Source organism: Gossypium hirsutum, chromosome D12 (assembly GCF_007990345.1).
Source record: "Gossypium hirsutum isolate 1008001.06 chromosome D12, Gossypium_hirsutum_v2.1, whole genome shotgun sequence".
Classification (NCBI taxonomy): domain Eukaryota; kingdom Viridiplantae; phylum Streptophyta; class Magnoliopsida; order Malvales; family Malvaceae; genus Gossypium; species Gossypium hirsutum.
The window spans coordinates 52,703,482-52,730,489 of record NC_053448.1 but is presented as its reverse complement, the minus strand read 5'-3'; the positions used below and the strand labels follow the sequence as shown (position 1 = coordinate 52,730,489).

Sequence of the window (27,008 nt, the reverse complement as noted above, 5' to 3'; positions counted from 1 at the left end):
CTCTGCCAATGGCACATTATCTTCAACTTCTGAAATCTCATCAAATTCAATTGGCTCAGTGGCCTTTCTCTTTCTCTCTAGACTTTTTTTCATTTTGGAATCTGAGGAACAAAATGTTCCTTTCCTATTCGAGCTACCTTCTTTTTGCATATTCAAATTCGATAACTTTATGGGCTAAACCCCTTGTTCACCTTTGAGATGTAAGACTAGTAGCAATTAAGGTAACAATTACCCACTGCGAGCTCTCCTCATTCTTTTAGAACAACTATTTCAACAAATTGTTGAGCATTAGGGGCAACTTTGATAGGATTTTTTTGAGTGATTTCATCAATCATTTTATCCAATTGAGTTTCTTACTTGAGATAGGGAGGTTTAACAAGTAAATTGATCAATCCTTCTATGAGGAATTTATCATTTCAAAAACCATCTAATAAGATTAAGGTTGCCATCCATCCTACTTTCATTCAAATGATATGGTCTCCATTGGAAACCGAATGGCTTAAAATGAAATGTGATTGCTATTTCGACTTTAGCAAGTGCTAGAATTATAATTCGTGATCATAATGAAAAATGGATTACTGGTTCCCACGAGGTTATAAAACATGCCACTGATATGATTACCGAGCAATAGGCTCTTTAAGAGGCACCTTCACTTGCTAAACTCATGCATATTACAGACCTTATCATTGGGTTGGATGCATCTTGTGTTGTTAGCCTTGTTGGTCTCTTAAAAAAAATAAATTGTTTGATTCTCTCACACATAATTACAGGACTTTGTTGAAGGACTTCCGATATAAATGCATTCTCTATGTTTTCTGAGAAGGCAATAGATGTGTCAATGCTCCGACTATTAAGGATAGTGATTTTAGCTTGCTTCATAACTTTGATCTGAGGGATCTTAGTAGCAACTATGTTGTGCATTTTGATGTTCGGATTTTATGCTTTCTTTTATTGTGGTCAATGTTGCCAGTTTTCCTTTGTATCGCACTATTGTTTAAGCAATCTTAGAAAATTTACCTTTTATTAGATGTGTTTAAGCTGATGAAAATGGTACATAATTTTCTTGTTTAGACTATTGAGTGTTCCGTAAGACTCAAAAGCTTATTTTATTATTTAAATATATTAAAATACTTCATATTAATATTTTTATAAAAAAAATATTAATTTGAATGAAATAGACTTGTTTTACAAAATTCCTAACACAGACTCGGACCATGTTGAAACCAATTAGCTATTAAAATACTAGTATTTACTAGTAGGTTTGAGAAAAAAAAATCAAGAAATTAAAAATTGATTCCAACCGTGGTGTTTGAAATTTTTTTTATTCACAAATCAAAAATCAAATTAATCGAACTCTATTTTCTATTTATTTTATAATTTATTTTATTTTTATGTAAAAATAAATAATTTATATTAGTAAAAGTAAATTAAAATACTATATAAAAATATTTTTTTAAATATATCTTGAAATTTTATTTTTCAAAAATATCTATAAAAATTATTCTAAAAATTTATCAAATAATCTAAAAGTCATAAAACAAAACACATTGCGTCAAAATAAAGTTCAAAAAATAAAACTCAAAATTGGTATGAAAAATCAAAATGAACCAAATTATCACAAATAATTCAAAATTTTAAAAAAACATATCGAACCAAACTAAACTCAATTTTATTTAGTAATACAATCAACCCTATCTATAATAACTCTATTTGTTTGTCAAAATTTTTGATATTACAGAAATGTGGTTGTTATACACCTATAACAACATTTGAGATTTAGATCATATATTAAGTTTTAAAATATTCAAACTAAAAAAATAATAATTAATAATAATAATATCAATTAGTGGCTTTCATAAAAATGTACAAATATAATTTTATTTATTAAAATAATATTCATCTAATAAAATAGGACTAAAATGTACCATTTTCATTTCGCGTGGAAATAAAATTTAAGAGAATAGATTGTTATAAAGAATTAATTTAGTAAAAATTGTATTAAAAAATAAGAATTAATTGTATAATAAACTTATCAATATTATAGAAAAAGTCGATCATATATAGATATAGTGTGTGTTAAGTGAAATAGGACAGGTGGCACATGATTGGAACTGTTAGGTAATAAATGGGCTCCACACAGTAAGGGACAACTTATCAGTAGTTGCTTTTGTTTTGTTTTCCCACCGTTAGATATTGTTTTGTATGGAAAGGAAGGAACAGTTGTCAAACGCCCAAGACATTTATATATTTAAAATCAAGTTATCCGCAGAACTGATAAACCATGTCAATGATCGACACGTACTGGGGGTCCCACTTAGCCGACAACTAATTGAATGGGGTTTAATATATGGGATAGAGTGTGAGGTGTTGACGCTTAAATAATCATTACTTTTAGTTTGGTTTACAAAAGTCAAACCTTCCAGATTGAAAGTTTTACGTTGACGTTTTCAATTTAAACTGCCCATCAATATTTTTTTATTGTTTTTTTAAATTTATTTGTGTTAATTAAGAATTTTAAAATTTTTATTTTATTTATTTATTTAAGTTAAATAAACATATTTATATTTTAGATATAAAATAGTTAAATATTAATATTAATAATTATATTATAAATTAAAAAAACATACAAGCCATAATAATTTTATTAATATATATGCTAATGGAATAAAAAACGAGCTATAAACGAACATAAACGAGCTTAGTCATGAACATAAGTAAATTGAATAAATTTTATTTGTGTTCGGTTCATTTAATAAATGAGCCTCAAAATCGTGTTCATTTTCATTTATAGAAAAATGGTTGTATGAAATAGGGATACTATCCATTTCCAATACTTTAATGTCGCATCAGTAATTTCATCTTGAATTTCAGGACTTTCATTTGGATTTAGTCTTGTTCGGGATGAAAATGTTAATGTTACATTAAACTGTTGGAAAAGAGATACATATGATATGGCGTCACTGTTTCATATAATCATTTCCCTTTATTTATATATAAGCGAACAAAAGATGAACTTTTAATGAACTATTCATCAACGCTTTGTTAATTTACAGCTCTATCTAAGCCTCAAGCTTTGCTCGAAATTTGAGAGAATTTAAGTAAAAGTATTAGATTTAAAAAGTAGATTTTGGTAAAAAAAATAGATTTGTTTAAAATATAGATTAGACTTAGGTTCTAATATCCAACATTCGATAACAACTCAATTCCTTTTCAAGTTTATAATATGTTATCTTTATTTTATTGTATATATTATGCAATTTATATTATATAAGAATAAATATATTATATTATAATTTAAATATTAAAAAATATGTTAAGGTGTGTATATTTAGATTAAATAAAACATTATAAAAAATATTTAATAAAAGAAAAATATATAAGGGTAGTAATATATATAATTACTAAATATTAAACAAAAATATTTACATTTCCAAAGTAAAGAAATAATATGAATGGATCTGGATGGTCTTGGATTAGTCATTTCAAATATGGACAAGATGGAGTAAAATTTGATATTCATATTTCCAATCAAGTTGGACTTGGGCAACTATACATGATACTAATATTACACATAAGATTGTTTCGCACTTGATTTGACTTGACCCATGAACTATACATGACTTGATTTTTACTGGTGGGGGAGGGGAAAAGAATCATAGTAGGAGGAGGGATGGTGGGAAAGGGGGAGGGTGAGGGGGATGGAAAATGGAAGTCTTTAACGGAAAATAGTACCTCCGTTACGTCTGTAACGGAAAATGGTTAGTGATGACTGTTTTATTATTTTTCGAAAGTTGAGTGACTGAATTGAAACATGAGTGACTCTTTTGTCAGCTACCCTAAAGTTGAGTGGTTGTTTGTGGAATTTACCCTTAAAAATATTGTATGTAAATATTTATGTTTAAAGAAAAAAAATGATGTTGATGGACTAAAGCTCAGTCGAAAATATTTTTAAATTCTTTACCCATGCAAGTTTGAATTAGATAGGATGTGAGTTGAATTAATCTTACTATTTTTTATAAAATAAAATAAATATATATTTAAAGAAAATAGTATTTTTGTAGTTTTAATCAAGGTAGGTTGAATTGTGAAAGACCTAAACTTACCAAAATAAACAATCGGAAGAAGGAATCAACAATGTTGTATTGTCATTGTCTAATGGCAGCTCAGCTGAGTTTGTAAGAACTAAAGCAGATGACTTGTTCTTTACTTCTCAGTCCAAGTTTGGAAAAAACACTAGTGTTGTACAATTCAACTAGGATATTATGATAGTCTTAAAAATGATGAATTATTCACAACTGTTTTAATGATTAAGGAAAACTCTTAATTATATAGCGTACACTTGAATGTTTCTGTTTTTATTTTTGCAGTTTTGGAGTTTAAGAGTTAGAGTTAAAGTAATGTTCACAACATTAAATAATATTAGGTTACGACAAGTTCTTGGTCTATGTCTAAACTCTTACAAATCAATCTCAATCACTTTTTCAAAACATGAATTTAATGAATAATATTACCAGGGCTTATTTACACATTACTTTTATTAAATTTTAAAAAACGATACTTTAATTAAACTTTTCTTTCTAAAAAATCACCTATACCGAATATATATACCTATAATCGCATTTATTGCAAGAGTTTGACACACGGACGGTGCCAAGGGGGCAGCCGCCTCCCCTTAAAATAGAAAATTATCAATTTAATTTTTTAAAATTTTTAAAATTCTAAACTAATAAATATATACAAAGAAAAAATTGTACTTTAAACTCTTTACAATTTTATAATTTAATTTTGACCCTTCAAAAATAAATTTCTATCTTCTCTGATTTGACATGTACAATGGCTTAATTTTTGTTCACATGTATTGCTCATGAATCATGCAAATTAGTAGGTTCCAAGTCATACTAGTTGTTCACGTCAAAGAATTTGCTTGTGCTTATTGTTAAATTTGATAGAATTATTATAAAGATGATTTGTTTGTTTGGTATAAAGGATAAAAAATTTGTTTATCAAATGCTCAAGACTTAAGATTCATAACTATTAGATCGAAAAGTTTTTCATCCTTATTCTCTCCATCTTCCATATTAAATATAGCCTCAAGCTTTCTTATATGTAAAAAGCCCAAAGTTGCTTGCATGTTGTCAACTCCATATCTAAGTGATGCATCAAAGGACAACACAAATTAGCCAAGTGAATAACATTAGAATCGAGTGTACTAATTCCTTTAGTTTTCAAAATGTTAACTTAATATCAACTAGGGAGTTGAGCTAGGAACATCAAAACATCAATTTTCCGAGTAGACCAGTTGCTACAAGTAAACCGTATATCTTAAAATTCATTTTTATTCCTTTGAAGATAGTTCATGATGTTCGTGATGTTTCATTCAATGAAGCTCATTGGATTCATTTTGGAGTTTTGGAAAAAGTTTCAATTTAGGGAACCTTTTCTATTTTGATTAATTTCTATTTTTTTGGCCAATTTGATGTTTAATAATTCTTATTTTTAAATATTTACGGCTAAATTTCATACCATTCAGATAATATTTTTGACATTTGGGAAGTTATTAAAGATGTAATAAGTAGTGAAAACAAATTTGGATTCCAATAACTTTTCATTTTTGAGATTTTCTTGCATGTTGGACTTTCTGTAACGAACTTTTAACTTTTCTAGGACTAGTTTACATAATGTTGTTTTTTGTTTTTTATTTAATTATGTGCTGCCCATGTTGGGCATTGACTAATTACCTCGGCGACCGAAGAAGGCCCAATAGGTGTAGCAACCTATAACGAATGAATAGCCCAAGAAGCCAAGAAAAGAAGCAAGTGAAGGCAGCCCAATGGTCCATGTAGTAGCCGGCCACATTGGAGTTACTTAAAGGCCAAGTTTTAAGACTTTTAAAGGAATACAACCAAGGAAGTAAGGTCACACCAAAATTCTCCCGTGGTTGGCCATATAGAAGGTTTTTTTTTTTAGGACTTTTAATTTATATCTATTTAATACATCAGTGATTGGAACACATCACCTAGGACTTTTAAGCTTTTATATTGCTTAAACTTGTCATAATTAAATTTTATTGGAAATTTATTCTACTTTAATTTCTTAATGTAAAAAAGCTGGTAAATAGGCACCTTTGATCACCCATTTGAATAATCAATTGACAAGGTTTTTCTATTATCATTTGCTTTGCTTTGCTTGATGCATTTTTGTGAGAACTTTTCAAGTTGTCATCAAGTTCCCACTAAGTAGAACCCATCCAATCCTACACTCTAGTCGAGGATATGAATTCTAATTCTCATATATGTTTATATATTAATTTTACTTGGGTTATACATTCAACCAGAAAAATTGTTTGACCAAGTCTTTTGACATAAGATTAGATACAAAGATTAGAAGTGGTTCACACAGTATCAAAACCATTAGAGGTGTTTTTTTTTTCTTTTTAAATTATTAGAGGTGGATAAAGATGTTTGAGAGTTGCAGAGCTATTTTCGTATAAAAATTGCTTAGAAATTTCTTGGAGATGGGAGAGTTGATATAATGGAGGAGTTTAGTGTAAATTGCTCCGGATAGATGTCTTACTACGTAGGATGATAAAATATTTTTATTAAGATGTGATAAGATGTAATAATTGTCATAAAAGTTATAAAATTAGTGATAGAGTTTTGAGGGTATTATGGGATACGACAAGAGAAATCTTAAGAGAATTTTGATATAATTTAATGAAGTATATGAGAACTGTCAATTAGGCAACATGAAAAGCACATAAAAATCATCAATTAGACTAACTTTTCTATGAACGAACTTTTCTTTAATCAAAATGGCTGGTCTAACTAGACACCTCAAATGAATTGGCTAGATATAGGGAATATTATCCTTTCATTAGTGGTTGGTTAAAAATTACCCTTATGAAACCAAACATCATAGAACCCCATCTCTGATTCACAATAATTGAGCTAGATATAAGAAAATATGAGAATACTTGAACAAATCTCTATGCAGCAACGACTGGACCAACAACAAGAAGAAGGAAACTTAAGAAAACATCAGAGAACTTAGGGCAAATAGAAACCCCTAATAGCAGAAGCCGCAACATGAGGTCTAGCAGGAAGAAACAACTCAGTTTTTCCCTAATCGGCAAAGAAATCCAATGCCTGACAGAAGCCCAACGGCGAATCCACCATAACGGCCACAAATGCACCACGTTTAGCAATGCTAACCTTTTTGAAGACTACATGCAAGCTCTTGGAAAAGAAATGAATTTTAAAAAATAAAATAACCTACTTTTTTAAAAAAAAATTCTTTATCTAAAAAACTTTAATACATATATATATTTAAAAATTTGGAACTTTTATTTTTAAAAATTTAATTTTTTTACTTTTCAGGTCCAATGGTAAACAATGTTAAAATTATTTTATTAAATTCAAGTTTAATACAAAGCCTATTTTTTAATTAAATGACAAACAAGTGAATATTTTTTAATTCTAAAATGTCACATCAATAAATTTAACTGAATTTTTAAAATCTGAAAAATAAAGGAATTAATTTCTTGAAAATAAAAATATAAAGACTAAATTTAAACTTGTAAAAAATTATAGGGACTTATGTCAGATTTTAACCTAAAAGTAAATAAATAGTAGTAAAGTAGCGAAGGATACAAAATCTCAACCGTTAATAGAAAAGATAATCTAGCCGTCAGATTTAGGGCATCCTTTCTCATTCAATCCCAAAGCTTTTATTTGCTATCTTCACTATTACCAAAAACGCTTCCCGTCTCCGCCTCCATCCACAGAAAGAATATCAAAGAAGACGAAGAAAAATGGTTCAACGGCTGACATACCGGACCCGCCATAGCTATGCCACCAAGTCCAACCAGCACCGGGTCGTCAAAACTCCTGGTAATTTTATACTTCTTCAATGGTTTTGTTTTTACATATCGATGAATTCATTTATTCTTGCTTTATAAAACTCTGCTTATTTTTGTTGACATTGGCTGAAATTTTAAGGTGGAAAACTTGTCTACCAGACAACTAAGAAGAGAGCTAGCGGACCCAAATGTCCAGTTACTGGCAAACGAATCCAAGGGGTTTGTTCTTTTTGCATTTCTAAATAACCCATTAACTTTTAGCTTCTGGCTCTAGCTGTGTATGAACTTTTAGCTTCTTTTTTATCATCAGAAGTTTACTTGCATTAGTGTTAGGGAAGGAAAATGAAAATAATGCTTTTAGACTTGTAATAGCTAATAGATTTTGAATTGATAGGTTGTTATCTTTTGGATGAATTGCTTTGAATGCTGATGATTATAATGAGATCTGACATTGGTGTTTCCATGTCTTGTTTGGGCATTTTGTTAAGTATCATAATAATTTGAAATACAATTTTGATACATCAGTAATTTGTATTATATGGATTTTGAGAAACTCATGTATCCGTGTTGTGTTCGTGTTATGTCAATTTTTTTCATCTGAGTGTTGTGTCTAATATTGCCAAGACTACTGATAATATACCATGCTAATCAGTTGTTAATTGTTTTTTAATCAAAGCTAATTAAAATTTAGTGCTGGAAGCAATTGGCTGACTACTAGATGAAGTTAGAAATCTTCCTGATGTATATGGTATTGCTCAATGTGCAGATTCCTCACTTGAGACCTGCGGAATACAAGAGGTCTAGGTTACCTAGGAACAGGAGGACTGTGAACCGTGCCTATGGTGGTGTGTTATCTGGCAGTGCAGTCAGGGAGAGGTGTGCTTTGATCTATTCGCAAATAATATTAATTTCGAAATTTAGTTCATGCCTTAGTAATTTTTCTTCTTTTTGAGACAATGACAGATGCTTCAAATGTGAATTATTTTGACCTTAACACTTGATGAGTAATTTACGGAAATGTCAATGGTTTTTTATAGGATCATTCGGGCCTTTTTGGTTGAAGAACAGAAGATAGTGAAGAAGGTTTTGAAGATTCAGAAAACCAAGGAAAAGGTTTCATCAAAGAACTAAAAGATGAGATAACGGAAGCTTTACTTTGAATTTTACTTTTGTTTCGATTAAATTTTTTGACATGAAGAGACTACGAATCGTGAACATTATTATTGTGAGGTGTTTGATTTAAACATGAATGAGTATTTAGTTGTTAGCCCCTGGATCTGCTTAGCTCATCCTAGATGTAGCGCTCTAGTAATTTTTCTTATTGCTGGTAATTGACTAAATTCTTGGGGGTTGGGTTTCTTTTTCCTCGTTACTCTTTGGTTGTTTTGGTGAGTGATGAAAAAGAATCAATTGGGACCGGTTAGAAGAGGTGGGATTCAGTGGCTGGAAGTAAACCAGTTCATCTGATAAAAGATTCATTATGACTGGAAGTAACAACGTTTTTTCTGATTTTTGTTTTGTTCTTCTAGTTCTACGCATTTTCAGACATCTCTTGTTTAAGGCTTATTTTCCTTTTTAATCTCAGTTGTCTCTGCCAACTATTCAAGAAATTACATCAGCAATGACCTCGTATCTATAACTAATGGGTCAGTTCCTTCTTTCTCAAGGCAATGAAGGTCTCCAGTTAAACTGCAACATACCATAAAAGACCAGAACGCTGCCTTCCCTTATGGTTGAATGATGTGAAATTGATTAAGATTATGAGTTTGGGAATGTATTTATCGTAAGTTTATTTTATCTTCTATCATTGAATGCTAGGCAAATTAATTAATCTCAAAAGAAAGTGAAATGTCCTTGAAAATTAACAACAAACACCATCTCTCTTGAAGTATTTGTATTTAAAATTTATCTCACATATTTGGGCCTGTGGTATAATTCTTGTACATACCTCGTTAAGATGGGCTTCAATCACAACCTCACCCATAGGTGACGTCTTGCTTTGTTTGGCCCTCGTCAGCATATACCTATTTAACACCTTCAAGATAAATATCGTCGTCATTTGCATCACTTCTTAAAGAGTCGATTATGACAAGACCACACGTGTCAAAGTTTAAGTGCAGTCAACCTTGTTTATAAATACCCTCTCATAATCTTAAGGAAGCTCTTTTTTCTTGCACTTATCCTATTTAACCTCCACCTCAAGTAGCTCTTTGCACACTTCTATCGTATGAACAGTCATCTCCCTTCTTTTCTTCTCATTTTATCTTCAACAATATGATTTTCTTTTTAAGAAAAATATTTAAAATACTCATGTAAAAACTTCTAATTTTAAGATAAGTAGATAACTTAAACAACTACAATGAAGGCTCATACATCTCATAAGAGTCTAATTATACTTAGTTTGAAATATGTATTCTTAAAAGCTCCCACCGTGACATCAATGCATGTGTAATGTGTAAGTTATTAAGGAGAATCGATTTTATTAGGAGAAGTCTTCTCAATATTATTTTTTGAGTAGCTGACTTAGACCTCAAGCAACTGGTTTATTCTTAGAATATCTATGCTCGATTTTTTCCCAATTTCGAAAAAAACTTAAATGGGTTCATAGAGTTTATTAATGTCTTCTAAATTTTTTTTTTATCATTTCAACTTTAATGGGCTTCGAACCCAAGTCCTTAAAGGTTCTTAAAGTGCTGGTGGTAAAGTTGTGGCTTAAAGAAGTCCTTCATCTCCTCTTCCACCACCTTCATTTTCTCAATACATTTCATCTACTGCTTTTGCTTGAACTTCATCACTCTAGTCATGGTCTCAAATAACTGCATGCACGATAATATTTTTTGTTAAGTCCCCCAGTCGGTGGAGATAAGAAAGACTAATTACAAATTTGATTTACCTCTTGTTGAATGAAATTTGCCCAGAAGCGGGCTTTAGCTCTGTGAAATGGAGGGTAAGGCAAAAGCTGAGGAGGCTTCTTCCAGGTTTCATCAATGTATTGTAAGATGATAAGGGAGTCGATAATAGGTGTTTGATTGTAAATAGATAGTTGAGAGAGATTGGCTTTTATTGCTCGTATCTTCTTCCATGTATTCGTAGGGTATTAATTCCTTTGATTCTAAGGGCCATTTTCACCCTCTTTGAATATGGACTGCACCTTGTTTACCTCTCCCATCTCCCACTATATATCCCTTCTATTTTTATCAGATTAATTGATGCTTTTACAACTTATAAGTAGATTTTATGATGGCTTTTATCAGATTGATGACTTTCCATTTTAAAATTTTGAATATTCGAGGTCAGTAAGAGGGATCCATCTGTCCAACATCTTCATTGTATTAGGATTTTGTAAATTTCGAATGACTTTTTAATAATAAATTTTATTAGTGATAATTACCTTTTGCCAAATGTAATTTTAGTTGCAATTGAACATGCATAGGTATGGTCGTGTAATCTGTCATATTTGGTTGATATATGCATTTACTTGGAAGATTTTAAAGGGGAAGTTTAGTGTTTCAAAAGAAAAGTTTTAGCGGAGAGAAATCTAATTAATGTATGGTAATGAAGTTATAACTTAGTGATTTACTTTTTTACGATGGATTGACAATTAATTACTCTTTAAGCGTAAAGTGTCGTCGATGTAATCAATTTTTGAGCTGCATAATCAAATTTTTATACTCGTATCTTATTTTTACCTTGTTAATTAATAATCTAGTTGCAAGATAAAATCAACAAACTTTTAGAATTTTATTTAAATATAAATTTAAATATATTTTTAAATAATTATTTTAATATGCAATCATCGAATTGGTTTTTAACCCTTTTCAATACTTAGTGAATTTGTTTTCTAGCAAATAAGTAATATTTTCATTAAGTTTCTATTTAGAGCACTCAATTAATAAAGTGAGCAAATTGGAATATTTTTTTACCTTCTAGGCTGATTCAGGCCTAAGGAAGGACAAACTTGCTAGTTGAGTGTGCAGGACCCTAGTTTAAGCCAAGGAGTTAGTGGACTGCTCCTTATGTTGCAACACGCAGCCCCTATGTTGCAACGCACCATCCAGAAAGCCTAAGAAGTATATTGTCATCCATGTTTCGACATGCACCAAGAGATGTCACGACACAACCTTGAACGCATCACAAAGGAGTACATTGCCTTCGGTGTCACGACACGGCTGCGACGAGGCCAGTTAAAATGTCAAGGGTGTTTTCGTCTGCACAACTCGAGTTAGCCATGTTTAGCCATCTGTATTAGGTCTAAATGAGTCATCTAACACGACTTCTATAAATAGGAATGCTCAAAACTTAATTGGAGACTTCTTCCCTTTTGTTTTAGTTTTAATTCTTAAAAGTTAAGTTTTGATTTTGTAATCATTTAGTTTCAATTCTCAATTTAGTTCAATTGTTCATGTTTGTATTTCAAGATTATGAATCACTCAACGCTATTACGAATATTCAAGTTTATGCACTTCAATTATATTCCAAATCAATTTCTTTCTTCCCTCTTTTGTCTTTTAATTCTTGCATCTATGTTTGAATTCAATCTAGGGATTTTTGCAATTTGATTCATGAGTAATCAAGATCTAAGGGAGATTAACGATCGGATGTGGGAATAGTTAACTACTGCTTTCCAGTTACTTGTCAAATCAATTGGTTCGGGTTGAGAGAGCATAAACCCTACGCTTGACAATCATAGGAAGTTATTTAGATAGATGAGGTCAAGAGAATAGCCTATTGAGCATCACTTACCTATCTTGGTCTAAACTGTGAGGTCGAGAGATAAGTATTTCTTACCAACTAGTTAGGTTAGAGGCCAAGAGGTAATAACTAAGTTAACTACTAGCTGATTGAATAGAACCCTAGATTAGGAGTTAGCTATGAACACTAAAGCAAGTTAGTCTTTTGTTTATTCTATCAAGAGATTTATAATAATTTTTATTTTTGTTATTTAGTACTTTTTGCGTCTTTTATTCTTATTCAAATTTTCTGCATGAATAATCGTACTATGTTTCGAATCGGTACTGTTTAGACTTATTGGTACAGAAATTAATATTGATCTAATCAAGTCTCCTTTAGGTACAATCTTTGGAACACTTCTGTGTTCCGTTGTAACAATCTATATTACAACCTGACTCGTATACTTGCAGACATTTCCTAATTTCGTATCTTTTGTAGCAGTATTCTCACTCTCTACGTTTGCACGTCGAGAAGCAATCAAACACCTGACTTAAAGTACCAATACCCTTATCAAGGTATTGATACCTTATGTTTGTATTGATATATACCGTTTTTAAGTTCAATGTTTTAAAAATTCCAAAAAATCAGCAATGTATCAATGCCTTTATCTAAGGTATCAATACCTCTGAGCCAAATTGGAAAATACTTGCATTTTAATACCTATTACATGTCAACTTAACAACCAATTCAAATGGTGCTTAAATGAATATCAAAACCTACATAAAACCAAACAAAACTCATACCAAAATATTCATTTAACCCTTTCTAAAATCAATCAATCCAATATGCCACAATTGACCCCAATTCACTTCAAATCTACTTATACCATTCCAAGTTAAACAACCATATATGTAACCAAAGTATACCATCATCTCATCAAGCCAATTCACATCCAAAATGGCCATTCAATATGCCAAAAAAAAATTGCCAAACAAAGACTAATACGTATAGGTAATAACTTTATCAAAGATCAACCATTAACCATGATTCAAACCGAGCTATCATTTCCAAATAAACTCATATTTATAACACCTATGTACATGCTACATAACTGAGTTTAAAATGAGTAAAAGACTACCGAATGATAGCAGGATAGTGTGAGCTTCAAGGCAATCCTATCGACACGTTCCGTAAACTGACAATCTACAAGGAAAAGGGAGGCAACGGGTAAGCATTTTGAACACTTAGTAAGTCCATATAAAATTTACTTAACTTACCTTGACACTACAACAATTTAAACAATTGAAACACATTGGTACAAACATGACATCTTTGGCAACCTTACAGTTTCATATACATTTCAAAAAATATATCAAATGGGTTAGTTCAAATACATATCATGAACTTATAAAACAATCATATAAATACATTTAACAATTCAATATAACATCATATGTCCTACAATTCATATTCAATTTGAAACATACATAATTCGGTTCATGTTGAAATCATTTCAACAATTTCATTCTTCATTAGGTACCATTTCCATTTCTATTTTTCACCTAGAGAACTAAAATAAATTGAACTCGGATACACGGGACTAATTTGCTCTCATGAGCTGACATAATCAGGCTGCTAAGACTAGCTTTAGACTAGGGTTGTTCAATCGAGCTTGTTCGATGCTGCTAACACTAGCTTCAGAGAATCAGCAACAAATGTTGGATCTCAAGCCATCGTATTAATCCCGAATCAAACACCCATTTTCCTTTTTCGTTTGAACCATTTCCTTTTTTGTTTAAACCCTAATGACATGCCATTCATATCCTAATCATTTACTAAGTTCACACGCGTACTGTTACAGTTTCTGTATCATTTCAAACTTTGTAACATCATCATATACATACCCTTCAGTCATATAAACATTTCACATAAATTTCATACATCGTATTCACTTGTAATACTTTATTTCTCATACTTTACGATTTAGCCCTTTAGATGCCAAAATCACCAAAATTACAATTTACTTAAATAATAGACATTATAATATAATTTAAACATAACATAAAAATAACATAGTAAGTTCCATATGAACTTACCTAGAAAAAAACAGATGAAACATTGAGGACTAATCTGTAATTTTGCCTTTTCCTCGATTTTCCTCCGGTTGGTTCAATTTGCTATCTATATGATAATTCATTTCAATTTATAAATTCCAATTACCTTATAACATCCTATTATATGCTTATGACATTCCAGTTTCACTTTTCAAATGTTCCCTAAAATTTCCCATTTTATTCAATTTATCCCCTAAAATCGAAATCACCATAACATTTAAATTTGAGCCTCGATTTTGAAATCGGTCTCAATTCCATCATTCTACAGCCCTTTATTACCTATATTTACAGAAATTTAACATCAATTTTGAAATTTATGCACTTTAGTCTTTATCTTAAAAAATTAACAATTAAACTTTACCCACTAGTCATTTTTCATATCTAAGCTTAAAGTCTAACAAATTAACACTAAATTCATCAAGTATTCATCAATGGAGACTTGTGAAAACTTTAATAGTTTTATAAATTAGCACATGGGCTAGCTAAATCAAGCTCTCGAGACCTCAAAAACATAAAAAAAAATACAAGAAAAAGACTTGAAATCTTACCAATTTTGAAGAACCAAAGGTTGATGCTCAAATCCCTATTATTTTTCTATGGTTTCGATGAAAAGAGGAAGAATAAATGGTTTTGTTTTATTATTTTATTTCCTTTTACAGTTAAATTAAATTGATAAATCTTAATTAATTAAGTTAAACTTTATTTATCTTAACTTAATGATGATTAACAATTTTAATGGATAAAAGTTGGCATTCACCACTGTTTGGTGGTTTAAGAAAGGTCCAATTGTTGAGTTCATCCTTCAATTAATTAAAGTATCATAGCGATTAATTTTTATTGTTGTTGTAATTTAGTCTTTATACTTTAATTAACTGTCTTATTGATAAAATTAAGAAACTAAATTTTAATTAAACATTATGCTATTTAATATTGACGGACTCAAACATTAGAAATGAGATTTGAAAATTGTCGTGTCTGACACCACTGAAAAAATTAGTTGTTATATTTTTGGATCAAGAAAAAGGAGGAGGGAAAGGTGATTTTTGTTTCTTTGTTTAAATAAGTTAGTTTTATAAAGGGTGAAAAAGTAAAAAGAATGGAGGAATTGAGTATCCTTTACTTTTCTTAACTTTATTCCATTTTTTAAGATGAGAGAAAAGAAAAGGTGAGTACCTTTACAATATTTAAAATTTTATTTTTTGAATTTAATTTTAACAAAAATTATTAGCTCCTTTTTGCTTGAAATTATTCATCATATAAACCCTTCCCATTCTTTTTGACACAATTTATTAGAAGAATCATTGAAATATTTTACTATTAAAATTAAAATCAGGGCATCCACCTTGAAACCCAGCAACCTCAATGGGAATTAAAATAATATTTATGTGAAGAATGAGATTCTAACTACCTGAAGCTGGCGCATGAGACCAATTCGGCGATCTTGACATTTAATGAGACAATTGTTGCGTTATATTATATATAACGTAAAATTATAATTTGGCTGCTAGTAAGTCATGTAATCTCACAAGATCAAACAACCTCCATAGGTTCATACTCAGAAATGCGTTCTGTTTTGAATAAACAATTTCATACTCATATCTCCTACTCTTCCTGTAAATGTATCTCAACTCTCGCAGCCATTGAAGCCCCATCTATATACAGCGTAGAAAATGATAAAACAAGTCCAACTTTTTCTAGTGCTTCTAACTTTGTCATTGATTACAGAAGATCAAGAAACTATACAATTAAAAGCACCAAAATTTTACATGCCCGTTTACTCAAAACGTCAAAACTTCAAACCGATATCTTTGTTGCAAATAATTTGCTTGATAGGTACTGCAAATGGGGTTCAATGGAAGAAGCTGTCAAGTTGTTTGATAAAATGCCTGAACCAACCGTAACTTCATGGAATACTCTGATTTCTGGCTTTAATTACAACAAGTTGTTTGAGAGTTCTTGGTTATGGTTTAGCAAAATGTGGATTTCCGGTTTTGAACCTGATGAGATTAGTTATAGAAATGTGCTTTCGGCTTGTGTTGCTATGCAAAGTATTAGTTTTGGCAAGCAGGTTTATTCAGTTACGATGAAAAATGGGCTTTATTCGAATGGGTATGTTCGTACTGGAATGATTGGCTTGTTTGCAAAATGTTGTGCCTTTTGGGATGCTTTGAGGGTGTTTTATGACGTTTCAGGTTGTGAGAATGTGGTCTGTTGGAATGGTATTATATCTGCAGCTGTTAGGAACGAAGAAAATTGGATTGCGTTGGATCTTTTTGTTCAAATGGGAAAGCAGTTTTTGATGCCTAACAGTTTTACCTTCTCAAGTGTTTTGACTGCTTGTGCTGCACTCAAAGAGCTTGAGATTGGAAAAGAAGTTCAGGGGTGGATAATTAAATGTGGTGCGGTAGATGTCTTTGTGGGAACTGCCTTGATCGATTTCTATGTCAAGAGTGGAGACATGGATGAAGCTGTGAAGGCATTTTCATGGATGCCTACGCGAAATGTTGTTTCTTGGACTGCTATAATTTCTGGATTTATGCAGAAGGATGATTGTATCAATGCCCTCAAGTTTTTTAAAGAAATGAGATATATGAACTTGGAAGTAAACAACTACACTGCTACTGCTGTGATTTCTGCTTGTGCTAAACTAAACATGATTGAAGAGGCAACACAAATCCATTCATGGATTATAAAGAGTGGATTTTGTATGGATTCGGTAATAAAAGTTGCTTTGGTAAATATGTACTCAAAAATAGGAGTCATTGGTATGGCCGAAATAGTGTTCAAAGAGATGGAAAGCATAAGGAGTTCCGCAGATACATTAGCTGTGTTGATTTCTTCTTTTGCTCAGAAACAGAGTTCTCAATATGTAATTGAATTGTTAAGGAGAATGTTAAAAGAGGGTGTGAGACCAGATAGGTTTTGTACGTCTAGTGTCTTTAGTGTGATAGAATGTCTAAAACTGGGGAGGCAGATGCACTGTTACACTCTTAAAACTGGGTTGATCTTTGATCTTTCCGTCGAGACTTCTCTTTTCACAATGTACTCCAAATGCGGTAGTTTAGAAGACTCATTAAAAGTATTTCAGAGTATGCCTGTCCACGACAATATTTCATGGGCTTCAATGATTGCTGGGTTTACAGAACATGGCTATGCAGAACGTGCTGTTCAAATGTTCAAAGACATGCAGTCTGAAGACACCAAACCTGATCAAATGACTCTAAGTGCAACTCTTTCCGCATGCTCTTCTCTTTGTTGTCTGCGTAAAGGCAAAGAAATTCATGGCTATGCAATCCGTGCAGGTCTTGGCAGGGAAGCACTTATTTGTAGCACACTTATAACTGTATACTCAAAATGCAGAGCACTACAATTAGCAAGAAAGGTATTTGACATGCTTGTCCAAAAAGATCTTGTATCATATTCATCCTTGATTTCTGGGTATGCTCAAAGTGGTTTAGTTCAAGAGGCAGTGTCGCTTTTTTGTGCAATGATGAACTCTAATTTGGCCATAAACTCTTACACACTTTCATCCATCCTTAGGGCTTGTGCACTTCCAAAGAAATCAGGCATTGGGACTCAACTGCATGCACTTGTTATAAAAGTGGGCTTAGATTCAGAAGTTTCTGTTGGAAGTTCACTTGTTATGATGTATTCTGAATGTGGGAGCATTAAAGATTGTGAAACTGCATTCAACGAGATAGATAAACCTGATTTGGTAGGTTGGACAGCTATGATCTCAAGCTATGCTCAGCATGGAAAAGGTTTAGAGGCCCTAAGAATCTATGAGGTCATGAAGAAACAAGGAATCAACCCTGACCCTGTAACTTTCGTTAAGGTTTTATCTGCCTGTAGTCATAGTGGGCTGATTGAAGAAGGTCACTACCATCTTAACTCAATGGCCAAAGACTATGGGATTCAACCTAATTGTCGTCACTATGCCTGCATGGTTGATATTCTTGGTCGGTCTGGGAAATTGAAAGAAGCTGAAAAGTTTATAAACAACATGCCTATTGAGCCTGATGCCTTCATTTGGGGAACACTACTGGCTGCATGTAAAGTACATGGAGATGTTGAACTTGGAAGGCTCGCAGCCAAAAAGGTTATTGAGTTAGAACCAAGTGCTGCAGGAGCTTATGTTTCCTTATCTAATATCTGTGCTGACATGGGTCAGTGGGAAGGAGCCCTAGAGATCAGAAGCCTGATGGAGGGAAGCGGGGCGAGGAAGGAACCTGGTTGGAGTTCTATGTGAATTATCTGACTCCAGTATATTCATTGTTCTTCAGCTAGTTGCTTGGAAATCTGTACCCAAAGATGCACATCAATTTCTGAAAGGGGGGTAAAAATTGTGAAAATATTCAGGCCCTATAGTGAAATTTGATGTGGCAGATGGCACTTTTTCATCCTCATAATGACATGTTAAAGACGATAGCTCTTGATTCTAACCATCCTTTCTCAAAGGAGCTTGTAAATGTTGGAGCTAACGATGCAATATCTGCAACAGTACATGCTAAGCTGTTGGGAGCAAAACTTATGTCTTCAACTTCAAGGGTAGAAACTCGTTACTAGGTAGTTATTTACTTTTCTATCTACACTGCATATAGCTGTTTGGTCTAAGGAATCAACCGAACACCAAATATTATTAGGATGGTATTTTATATTTTACATTTTTATATAAATTTATAAAAATCAATTTAAACCCATAATAATAAATTAAATATATATACTTATCATTTTAATCAAAGTTTATTTATTTATTAATTTATTTATCACATTAATTTTTTTATAAATATTTTTATTACATTTATCATTCACATCGTGAGTATGTCATAATGTAGTCTGTATATTTTATAATCTTTAATTGAGTTGGTGTCTAGAGTAAATTGAGCACCAACTCAATTAAAAATATTTTTATCTTTTTTATTTTTTATTTTTCATTTATATAAAATCAATAAAAACTACGTAATGAGATTTGGCCATTAAATATTACGATTTTCAATTCTTTTTAACTTAACCATTTAAATAAAGTCGCATATGAAGTTTTAATGAAAATATTTTTATTTTTTTTCTCAAATCTGTTGTAATTTAATGTATATTACATCACTATAATCATCTAAAAGTTAATGATTTTGGTGCAAAACAAAAAATTAAATAACCAAAATCATTAAGGCTGGTTCCTACGTCAGAAAAATATATGATTGTTTTAGTATGTTAACCTCTTCTCTTTTTAGAAGGGTGTTTGAAAATTCAAACAAAAATTTCATTATTTCAGAATTTACATAAATTGAAATTCCAACTTGAGACATTAATTTTACTATTAAATTGAAGACTGAATGTTATTTAAACTATTTAGACTTGAATGCAAATGTATGTTTTTTTTTATTAAAAAATTCATAATTACGTAAGATTCTTGGAATGTGGTATTATTGTCAAACCGTATCTAACATGGAGTCTTTTAAGCAAAATGGAAAAGCAGTATAAAGACTTAGGGTGAGTTTGGATGGACGGTGCATTTACCTGCGATTAGTGTAAAAATAGCGGTGGCGGTGAGATTAAATACTGTAACCATACTGTAGCGTGAGACAAAAAGTAAACTAAACGCATCGCACCGCACCCAATCTCTCATCCAAACCCACCCTTAGACAGCACTTCGTGTATGGCTAGTTCTCATTTCAATAAGTTCCAAGGTATTGGTTATTTCTTTTCCATTTATTATTAAAGGGTTTCTTTCAATAGTAAGGGATGCTTGAAGATAATGGCATAGTAACTTTAACTTATAAAAACACATAATTGATGATTGTAATGACATTTTACTACGTTTAATAAAAACATATCTTTATAAATTTGTGATTCAAAACAGTATACAATCCTCTATGAAAATTATGATATTACCCACTTTGAAGCTTTTTTAGCAGCTTTTTATCTCTAACTCCATCATGAAGAAGATCATATGCATAATAAGTTATATGACCCTTTTTCAACAAATCTTCTACAACTATCTTAGGAGCTGCAATTTCCTTCTTATCTGACTCGAAAATGGTGTTCACGATCTCAGGAACAATGCCCTTTTTCACCATAAGGTGGATGAGACCAACTGCATTATTAACCCTATTCTCTATGCAAAGACAGTTTATAACCCGTCCGAATGTAGTTAACGATGGAATGAACCCTTTCGTAACTTTTTCCAGAAGGAAATCATAACCTGAATCAACTATTCCCGTTTTGCAGAAGCCATCGATCATAACACGATAAGTGTAACTGTCTGGGGTACAACCATTTTCACCCATTTCATGGAAAAGCTTTTCAGCCATATTAATCTTTAGCTTCTCAGAAAAAGCATTGATCATAATATTGTACGTCGCCGTTGTATGGCAAACCTTGTATCTTTGTCCCATTCTTCTAAACAGTTTATATGCTCCACCCAGGTCTCCGTTATCACAAAATCCATGGATCAGCGTGCCAAAACTAACGATATCTGGAGAAAGACCCTTCTTTTCTATTTCCTCGAGCAAGTCCATTGCTTCGTTAACTTTTCGAGCTTTACAGAGGCTCTCAACAAGTATATTGTATGTGATTACATTGGGAATGCACCCTTTCTCCATCATGGTTTTAAAAGTTTCCATGACATCTTCGGACTTAAAAGTTTTACAGAGGCCATTCAGCACAGAGTTATATGTGATCACATCAGGAATAACATCATAGTTCCACATTTGATTTAAAATCTCAACTGCATTTTCCACTTTCAACTGCTTACAGTATCCATCGATCAAAGTATTAAATGTAAAAATATCCGGAAGGTAACCTTTCGCAATAGCATCATTCAGTAAATTGTTAGCATCAGAGACACACCCCATCTTGCATAATCCATTTATAACTATATTGTAAGTCCATATGTTGGGACTGCAGCCATTTTCCGACATCTCATTCATCAGCTGCAAGGCTTGCAAAATCAGCCCCTGCAAAGACAACCCTTTGATAAGAGTGTTATACATAATAATATTAGGTTTTAATCCTTTCCCCAAAGCCTCATTAAATACAGCCACAGCACGGTCTGTCTCACCATGCTGGCATAAACCGTTAATTAAGGAACAATAGGTGAATTCATCGGGAATAAAACCCTTGAAAACTGCATCGTTGAGAATCTTATCTGCGTCTTGTATTATGCCCAATTTGCAATATCCATCAATGACAGCATTGTAGGTAAAACCATCTGGCTCCAAACCTTCATTCACCATTTTATGCAAAAATATTTCAGCTTCTACAACCTTGGCGCTCTTACACAATCCACATATTAAGGTATTGTATGTAACAGTATCTGGTTTCAGACCTTCCTTAGCCACACCATTCAAAAAACTAACGGCCTCATTTAGTGCACCTTTTCTGCAAAGCCCTTGGATAAAGATATTGACTGTAAACAAATTTGGAGACACTCCCCTCTTCATGACCTTGTTCAGCAGCTTTTCGCTTTCTCGAACATTCCCCTTCTTGCAAAGAATGTGTATAAGTTTATTAAATGCAGTGATATTTGGAGCAATTCCGAGCTTAAGCATCTCATCAAACAACTCATATGCCTCAATGTGATGGTTCTCTTCAAAAAACCCTCCTACTACAGTACAATAAGCTGCTGCATTTATCTCACATCCTAGCATAGGCATGTTTCTAAGAAGCCTCAAAGCAGCATGAGGCCTCTTTGTCCTACAAAATGACTTTATCCTAATCGTAAAAGTGTACACGTCGGGGATGATCCCTTTATCTCTCATTCTCATATACACCTTGTGCGCTTGATTGTAATATCCATATTCAACCAAAATATTCATGATTGCATTATATGATAGAACTGTCGGCTCACAATTATAAAAATCCATCCTTTCAAACACATCGATAGCTTCCTGAACTTTCTGTTTGCGTCCATAATTTCTCATGCACCCGATATAAACTCCTTCAAGCAGACTGTTGTTGACATTCAGTCTCATCTCTAGCAGTACCTTCTCCATAGCCTCAAATTCCCCATGAAACCCAAGCTTGTCAATCATGCACTTATAGGTTAACAAAGTATGCTTGAATCCATCTTCTTTCTTTACTGCATTGAACATTTGAAGCGCTTTGAGCGGATCCCTTTGGTGTTTTACAACTGCAGCTACATGTTTGGGAAGCAAAGCAGGACTCATTCCAAAACGAGAAATCTAACACAATATAATCATATCCAAACCTATTAAGCCAATTAACATCTGAAGGCGTTCAGCTCTTCTTCTCACATTAAGCTATGGTTTATCCTAAAACAAGAAAAGAAATTACCCAAAAGATATGACCATTAGTTTGTAATTCGAAAAACCCTAATCCAAAATTAGATACTCTTTTCAGGAATGAAAAGCTCTAAACTTCAATGATTAACAGATATAAAAAGGAATCAAATCCTTCAATGCTAAATCTAAGATAATATGGGAAACAAGTAAAGTAAGCAAATGGGTTAAAAAAATTGTCTGCTTTTCTTCCACTTTCTCAGGAAACAAATAAAATCAGCAATGCATTAACTACTCGATATTAGCATAGACAATAAAAAAAAAACTGAAACATAGAATTAAAGAAAGAAAGGATACCAGAAAAAAGTTACAGCATTTGTAATGCCCGAAAGTAGCGAAGGAGAGATTGAACTCCAATTTGAATTGGCGTGGCTGAAGGGTATTCCAAAGGGAGAAAAGGTAGCGGGAGTTACAGAATTCAACCCAATCAACGGTTCAGATGTCGCTATTTGAAGCTTAAATTGGTACCCATTTCGTATACTCAATCGAACGGCAAGCAGGGTCATATAAAGTATCTCCAATTTTCATTCTTTTCAACTGCGCTTTGAACAGCAGGAGAAAGGGAAAAAATGGCTATGGTGGAAGGGTGCGTGAAAGTAGAGACGGGTTTGGATTTGGGTTGGGATTGGGGTTGGGGTTTGGATGGAGAAATCATATCCCTGTTATTGTGAGATGGGTCAGCCCCAACACATGCATGTTACCTTTTAATCGAGTATGGTGAGAATTTTCTTCTTTTGCGCGGTGACTCTTATGAAGGTTTTAATTGATTTACCATTTAAATTCCAAGTCTTTATGTTAGTTCTCTAAGCAGCCATAGCAAGTATTCTAATGTGTGTTAAAGGATATGACAGTAGCATTGGAGATCAGTATCTTGCTTATTGCTAATGTGACACATAGACTGTTATATCATTAAAGTTAATAGATGTAAATATTTACATTCATTTTTTTTGTAAATATTTTTAAATTGTTTACTATTTTGTAATTATAAACATTGACAAAGAAGTTGAGATGGCCGAGTTGGTCTAAGGCGCCAGATTAAGGTTCTGGTTCGAAAGGGCGTGGGTTCAAATCCCACTCTCAACAACGGTATACTGTTTTTATGTGATTATGAATTAATCGTACTTACAAACTTCGATTCTATTTTGTTGTTGAATTTCGTTAAAGCTTTGATTTTTCATTTGAATTTATGTTTAAAGTTTCTTCAATGACTAGCATTTTGAGCAGCCCATCTTATTTAATCAAATCCACTCTTTTCACTAATTTGTTCTTAGATCAAGCTAATGGTTTTTCTTCATTCTATATGCCCATATGTCCAAGTTTACCAATGCTACGATGTTACTCTAAATTAATTCCAGTTTATTTTATATTATTTTTTTACGTATTATAAAATGGTACATAGACTTATCTAAATTAAGTTTATATACAAATCATTTAGATTGTAAATTCAAATATTACAAGGTCGATGTTAATTAAGCAAATATAAAAGAATTTATTGTATCTTGTTGTGGGATATCATACCATTTGAGAGAATGATGCTAGGCACAAGCACCATAAACAGCTCACAAACTCTTTAATTTGAGACATTTCAGGCTTTTAAATGTGGTTGAGAAGACATTTGTTATTCTAAAAAAAAGTAATTTGCACATCAACATCACCTTAGTATAAAAAAAATTAGGTTGGATCATACTAGCATGTTGCATGTTTCATAACTTCAATCATACGTGGAATTGAAAAGATTCATACTTTAAAAACTACATGAAAGAATGAGATCTTGACTCGACCAAGAACAAACAAATGATGATAAGAAGCATATGTTAAATATTAAAAAGGGAATAATCTAACAAATCTACTATAGAATAATTAGATAAAATTGCATATAATATATTTTTTGTTATTCTCATTGGTAATTGTATTATCAATTACTTTTTTAAACTAAATTTGATCTTAATTACAGTAATTAGTATTTTAAAAATATAAGTTATGTAAATGTATAATTATAATTTGTAGTAAGGAAAATCAAAATATTTCAAAATGATCTCATTTAACTAATATTTTACTCGCTTAACTAACTCCACTAGAAGTAAACATCAAAGAAGAAAAGAATAAGGATAAGTAGATTTGGAGCCTGTGACTTTTTCTAAACGTAATTTAATAAAGTGAAAAGTTTTGAGTCAATCTAGTGATCCAAACAAAAATAATACCGATATAGGGGAGACGTGTCAATCTGTTAGGTGTCCATATCTACAGTAAAAACATGTATTTTGTTTTTAACAAGCTATCAAGAAATAGTCGTAGAATGAAAAAATGAAACTAGATGTAGTGAGCAAAAAGGTGATGAATTGTCATTCAATGCCCCAAGCAAGTAGGACCTCTTAAGAAGCCAAGTGACCTCCACTTCTCTCCTTAAATTAGTTTTGGGATTACCAGTTTCGAATTACTTCAAATTCAATCCATCAAGTTGATCCCAGTTATTTGAGATGATGGACGGTGAGAAAAGGAAAAACACCAGTCTCGGTGACGTCTCCTTTTCTTCTTACCTTACCACCGCAGAAGAGATCTTTGTTCATAACTTTGCAGAACCTGGGAATAGGATTAAGCATCCCCAAGTGGGTGAAATCAGTATATTTGGAGCTGAAAATTACTTCAATATGAAACTCGATGATGGTGATGATGATCTGCTGCATCCGGTGGGTCCACGCCGCTGGCCTGGGACACCCACTGCCAGTTCCGAAGCAAGTTGGAGTAGCCAAAGCGTTTTGCTACCAAGTTTCACGGGGAATCGATCCGTAAACAAGCCAAAAAGGGTTGATGGAAGGAGCTTTTTTTTCTCTAATCTTAGCTGCACTGGGTCTTGTTCCGATGGGAAATCTGTTTACGTCAATCAGATTGTTGATCATGGAAGGGTTCATGCGAAACAAGTAAGAAGGCAACTGATGGAAGCCAAAGATAAGTTTGATCAGAAGAGTGTGGGTTCTAACAGAGAAGTGTGTTTCCGATCGCCGGTTCTGAAACTCAAAACACAATTGGATGATCCACGAAATTCCCTCGAAGTATTCGGATCCACTGCGATGAAGAAAGGGGACATAACCAAGAACCTCGAAAGGAAACTGTCCATGTTAACTTGGGATGCCATCCCAAATGCCCCGACCATTTCATCTGTTTCGAGAAGTAGCCAAGCAGGCGATGATGTCGAAAGCGATTGCAGTTCAGATCTCTTTGAGATTGATAACATATGCGGCGATGGTCCAGCCGCGTTGTTCGCAAGGCCAAGGCCAGGGCATGCCTCGGATGGCATGTCTAGCTGCATGACACCACCGTATGCACCGAGCGGGACCAGCGTTGACTGGAGCGTCGTCACCGCCGGTGCAGCGGACTGCTCATTCGTTTCGGATTATGATGTAAAGAAACCAAACGCAGTCGCCACCAAAGTGGCGCAAAGAAGCCGATCAGGCGGGATACTGGGGTGCAAGAGTCACAAAGCAGTCATGGTTGCTGAAACTGCATACACAAGAGACGGAAAAACGAAGAGTCCAAGCAGCATAGTACCTAAAAAGCTTTTTCCATACTGAGATGGGTAAAGCAATGACGATTAAGGAAGAAGATAGCTGAAATCGTTACGTATGGACATAAATTTTCTTTTAATCATGTAGTTAGTTTGTCAAGAATATTTTACATGTGTTTTGGCTTTTCAAGTACTGATTGTCTATACAGAAAGTTGGAAGTCCATATAGGTTTTGTGTCACTAAAATGCACAACAGCATGGAAACATAAGAGGAGAATGTGAAGGCAAATTGGGCCCGAAAAAGAAGGTTAATAGACCTACACTTTGGTCCAATCAGTTAACTTTTTATTCAAGTTGCTTTTTAAGAAGCCATCATTTTGATCTTTCCCTTCCTTGAAGAGCCTACAACAAGAGACCTCATTTGCATTGAAATTTTATTCACAACAACATGAAGACACGCAAAAAGTGGGATTATATTTATTTGTTTATTTATGTTGTAAATAAAATCCCTAGTCCCACCTCCCGGTTTTGCCATGTCGTCTTGTCGCTATGTTTGATGAATTACA

At 32.6% G+C, this 27,008-nt stretch overlaps 4 protein-coding genes and 1 non-coding gene across 5 annotated transcripts; 4 read left to right on the top strand and 1 right to left on the bottom strand.

Annotated features, from left to right (window-relative positions):
- The first annotated feature begins 7,584 nt into the window (after positions 1-7,584).
- On the top strand, positions 7,585-9,134 carry LOC107946513 (60S ribosomal protein L34). Its single transcript, XM_041107084.1, has 4 exons — positions 7,585-7,889; positions 7,998-8,077; positions 8,625-8,734; positions 8,896-9,134. The coding sequence occupies exons 1-4, from the start codon at positions 7,811-7,813 to the stop codon at positions 8,987-8,989; spliced, it is 363 nt and encodes a 120-aa protein (XP_040963018.1). The 5' UTR covers positions 7,585-7,810; the 3' UTR covers positions 8,990-9,134.
- A 6,949-nt stretch (positions 9,135-16,083) lies between these two features.
- On the top strand, positions 16,084-19,189 carry LOC107946512 (pentatricopeptide repeat-containing protein At1g74600, chloroplastic). The gene has a single exon (XM_016880882.2). The coding sequence runs from the start codon at positions 16,205-16,207 to the stop codon at positions 18,890-18,892; it is 2,688 nt and encodes an 895-aa protein (XP_016736371.2). The 5' UTR covers positions 16,084-16,204; the 3' UTR covers positions 18,893-19,189.
- Positions 19,190-20,458: 1,269 nt separating this feature from the next.
- LOC107946511 (putative pentatricopeptide repeat-containing protein At1g74580) lies at positions 20,459-23,685 on the bottom strand. Its single transcript, XM_016880881.2, has 2 exons — positions 23,238-23,685; positions 20,459-22,913 (listed from the first exon to the last, which is right to left on the bottom strand). Exon 2 carries the CDS (start codon positions 22,806-22,808, stop codon positions 20,529-20,531), a length of 2,280 nt encoding a protein of 759 aa, XP_016736370.2. The 5' UTR covers positions 22,809-22,913; positions 23,238-23,685; the 3' UTR covers positions 20,459-20,528.
- A 257-nt stretch (positions 23,686-23,942) lies between these two features.
- On the top strand, positions 23,943-24,023 carry TRNAL-AAG (transfer RNA leucine (anticodon AAG)). Its single transcript has one exon. It is a non-coding gene; the product is annotated as a tRNA-Leu (tRNA).
- A 1,397-nt stretch (positions 24,024-25,420) lies between these two features.
- LOC107943896 (protein PHYTOCHROME KINASE SUBSTRATE 1) lies at positions 25,421-26,509 on the top strand. Its single transcript, XM_016877710.2, has one exon. The coding sequence runs from the start codon at positions 25,421-25,423 to the stop codon at positions 26,507-26,509; it is 1,089 nt and encodes a 362-aa protein (XP_016733199.2).
- The last annotated feature ends 499 nt before the right edge of the window (positions 26,510-27,008 follow it).

Coding starts and splice junctions, on each gene's coding strand:
- LOC107946513 (XM_041107084.1), top strand. CDS start 7,811: ATGGTTCAACGGCTGACATACCGGACCCGCCATAGCTATGCCACCAAG. Junction 7,890..7,997: donor CCGGGTCGTCAAAACTCCTG/GTAATTTTATAC, acceptor TGAAATTTTAAG/GTGGAAAACTTGTCTACCAG. Junction 8,078..8,624: donor CTGGCAAACGAATCCAAGGG/GTTTGTTCTTTT, acceptor CTCAATGTGCAG/ATTCCTCACTTGAGACCTGC.
- LOC107946512 (XM_016880882.2), top strand. CDS start 16,205: ATGCGTTCTGTTTTGAATAAACAATTTCATACTCATATCTCCTACTCT.
- LOC107946511 (XM_016880881.2), bottom strand. CDS start 22,808: ATGAGTCCTGCTTTGCTTCCCAAACATGTAGCTGCAGTTGTAAAACAC.
- LOC107943896 (XM_016877710.2), top strand. CDS start 25,421: ATGGACGGTGAGAAAAGGAAAAACACCAGTCTCGGTGACGTCTCCTTT.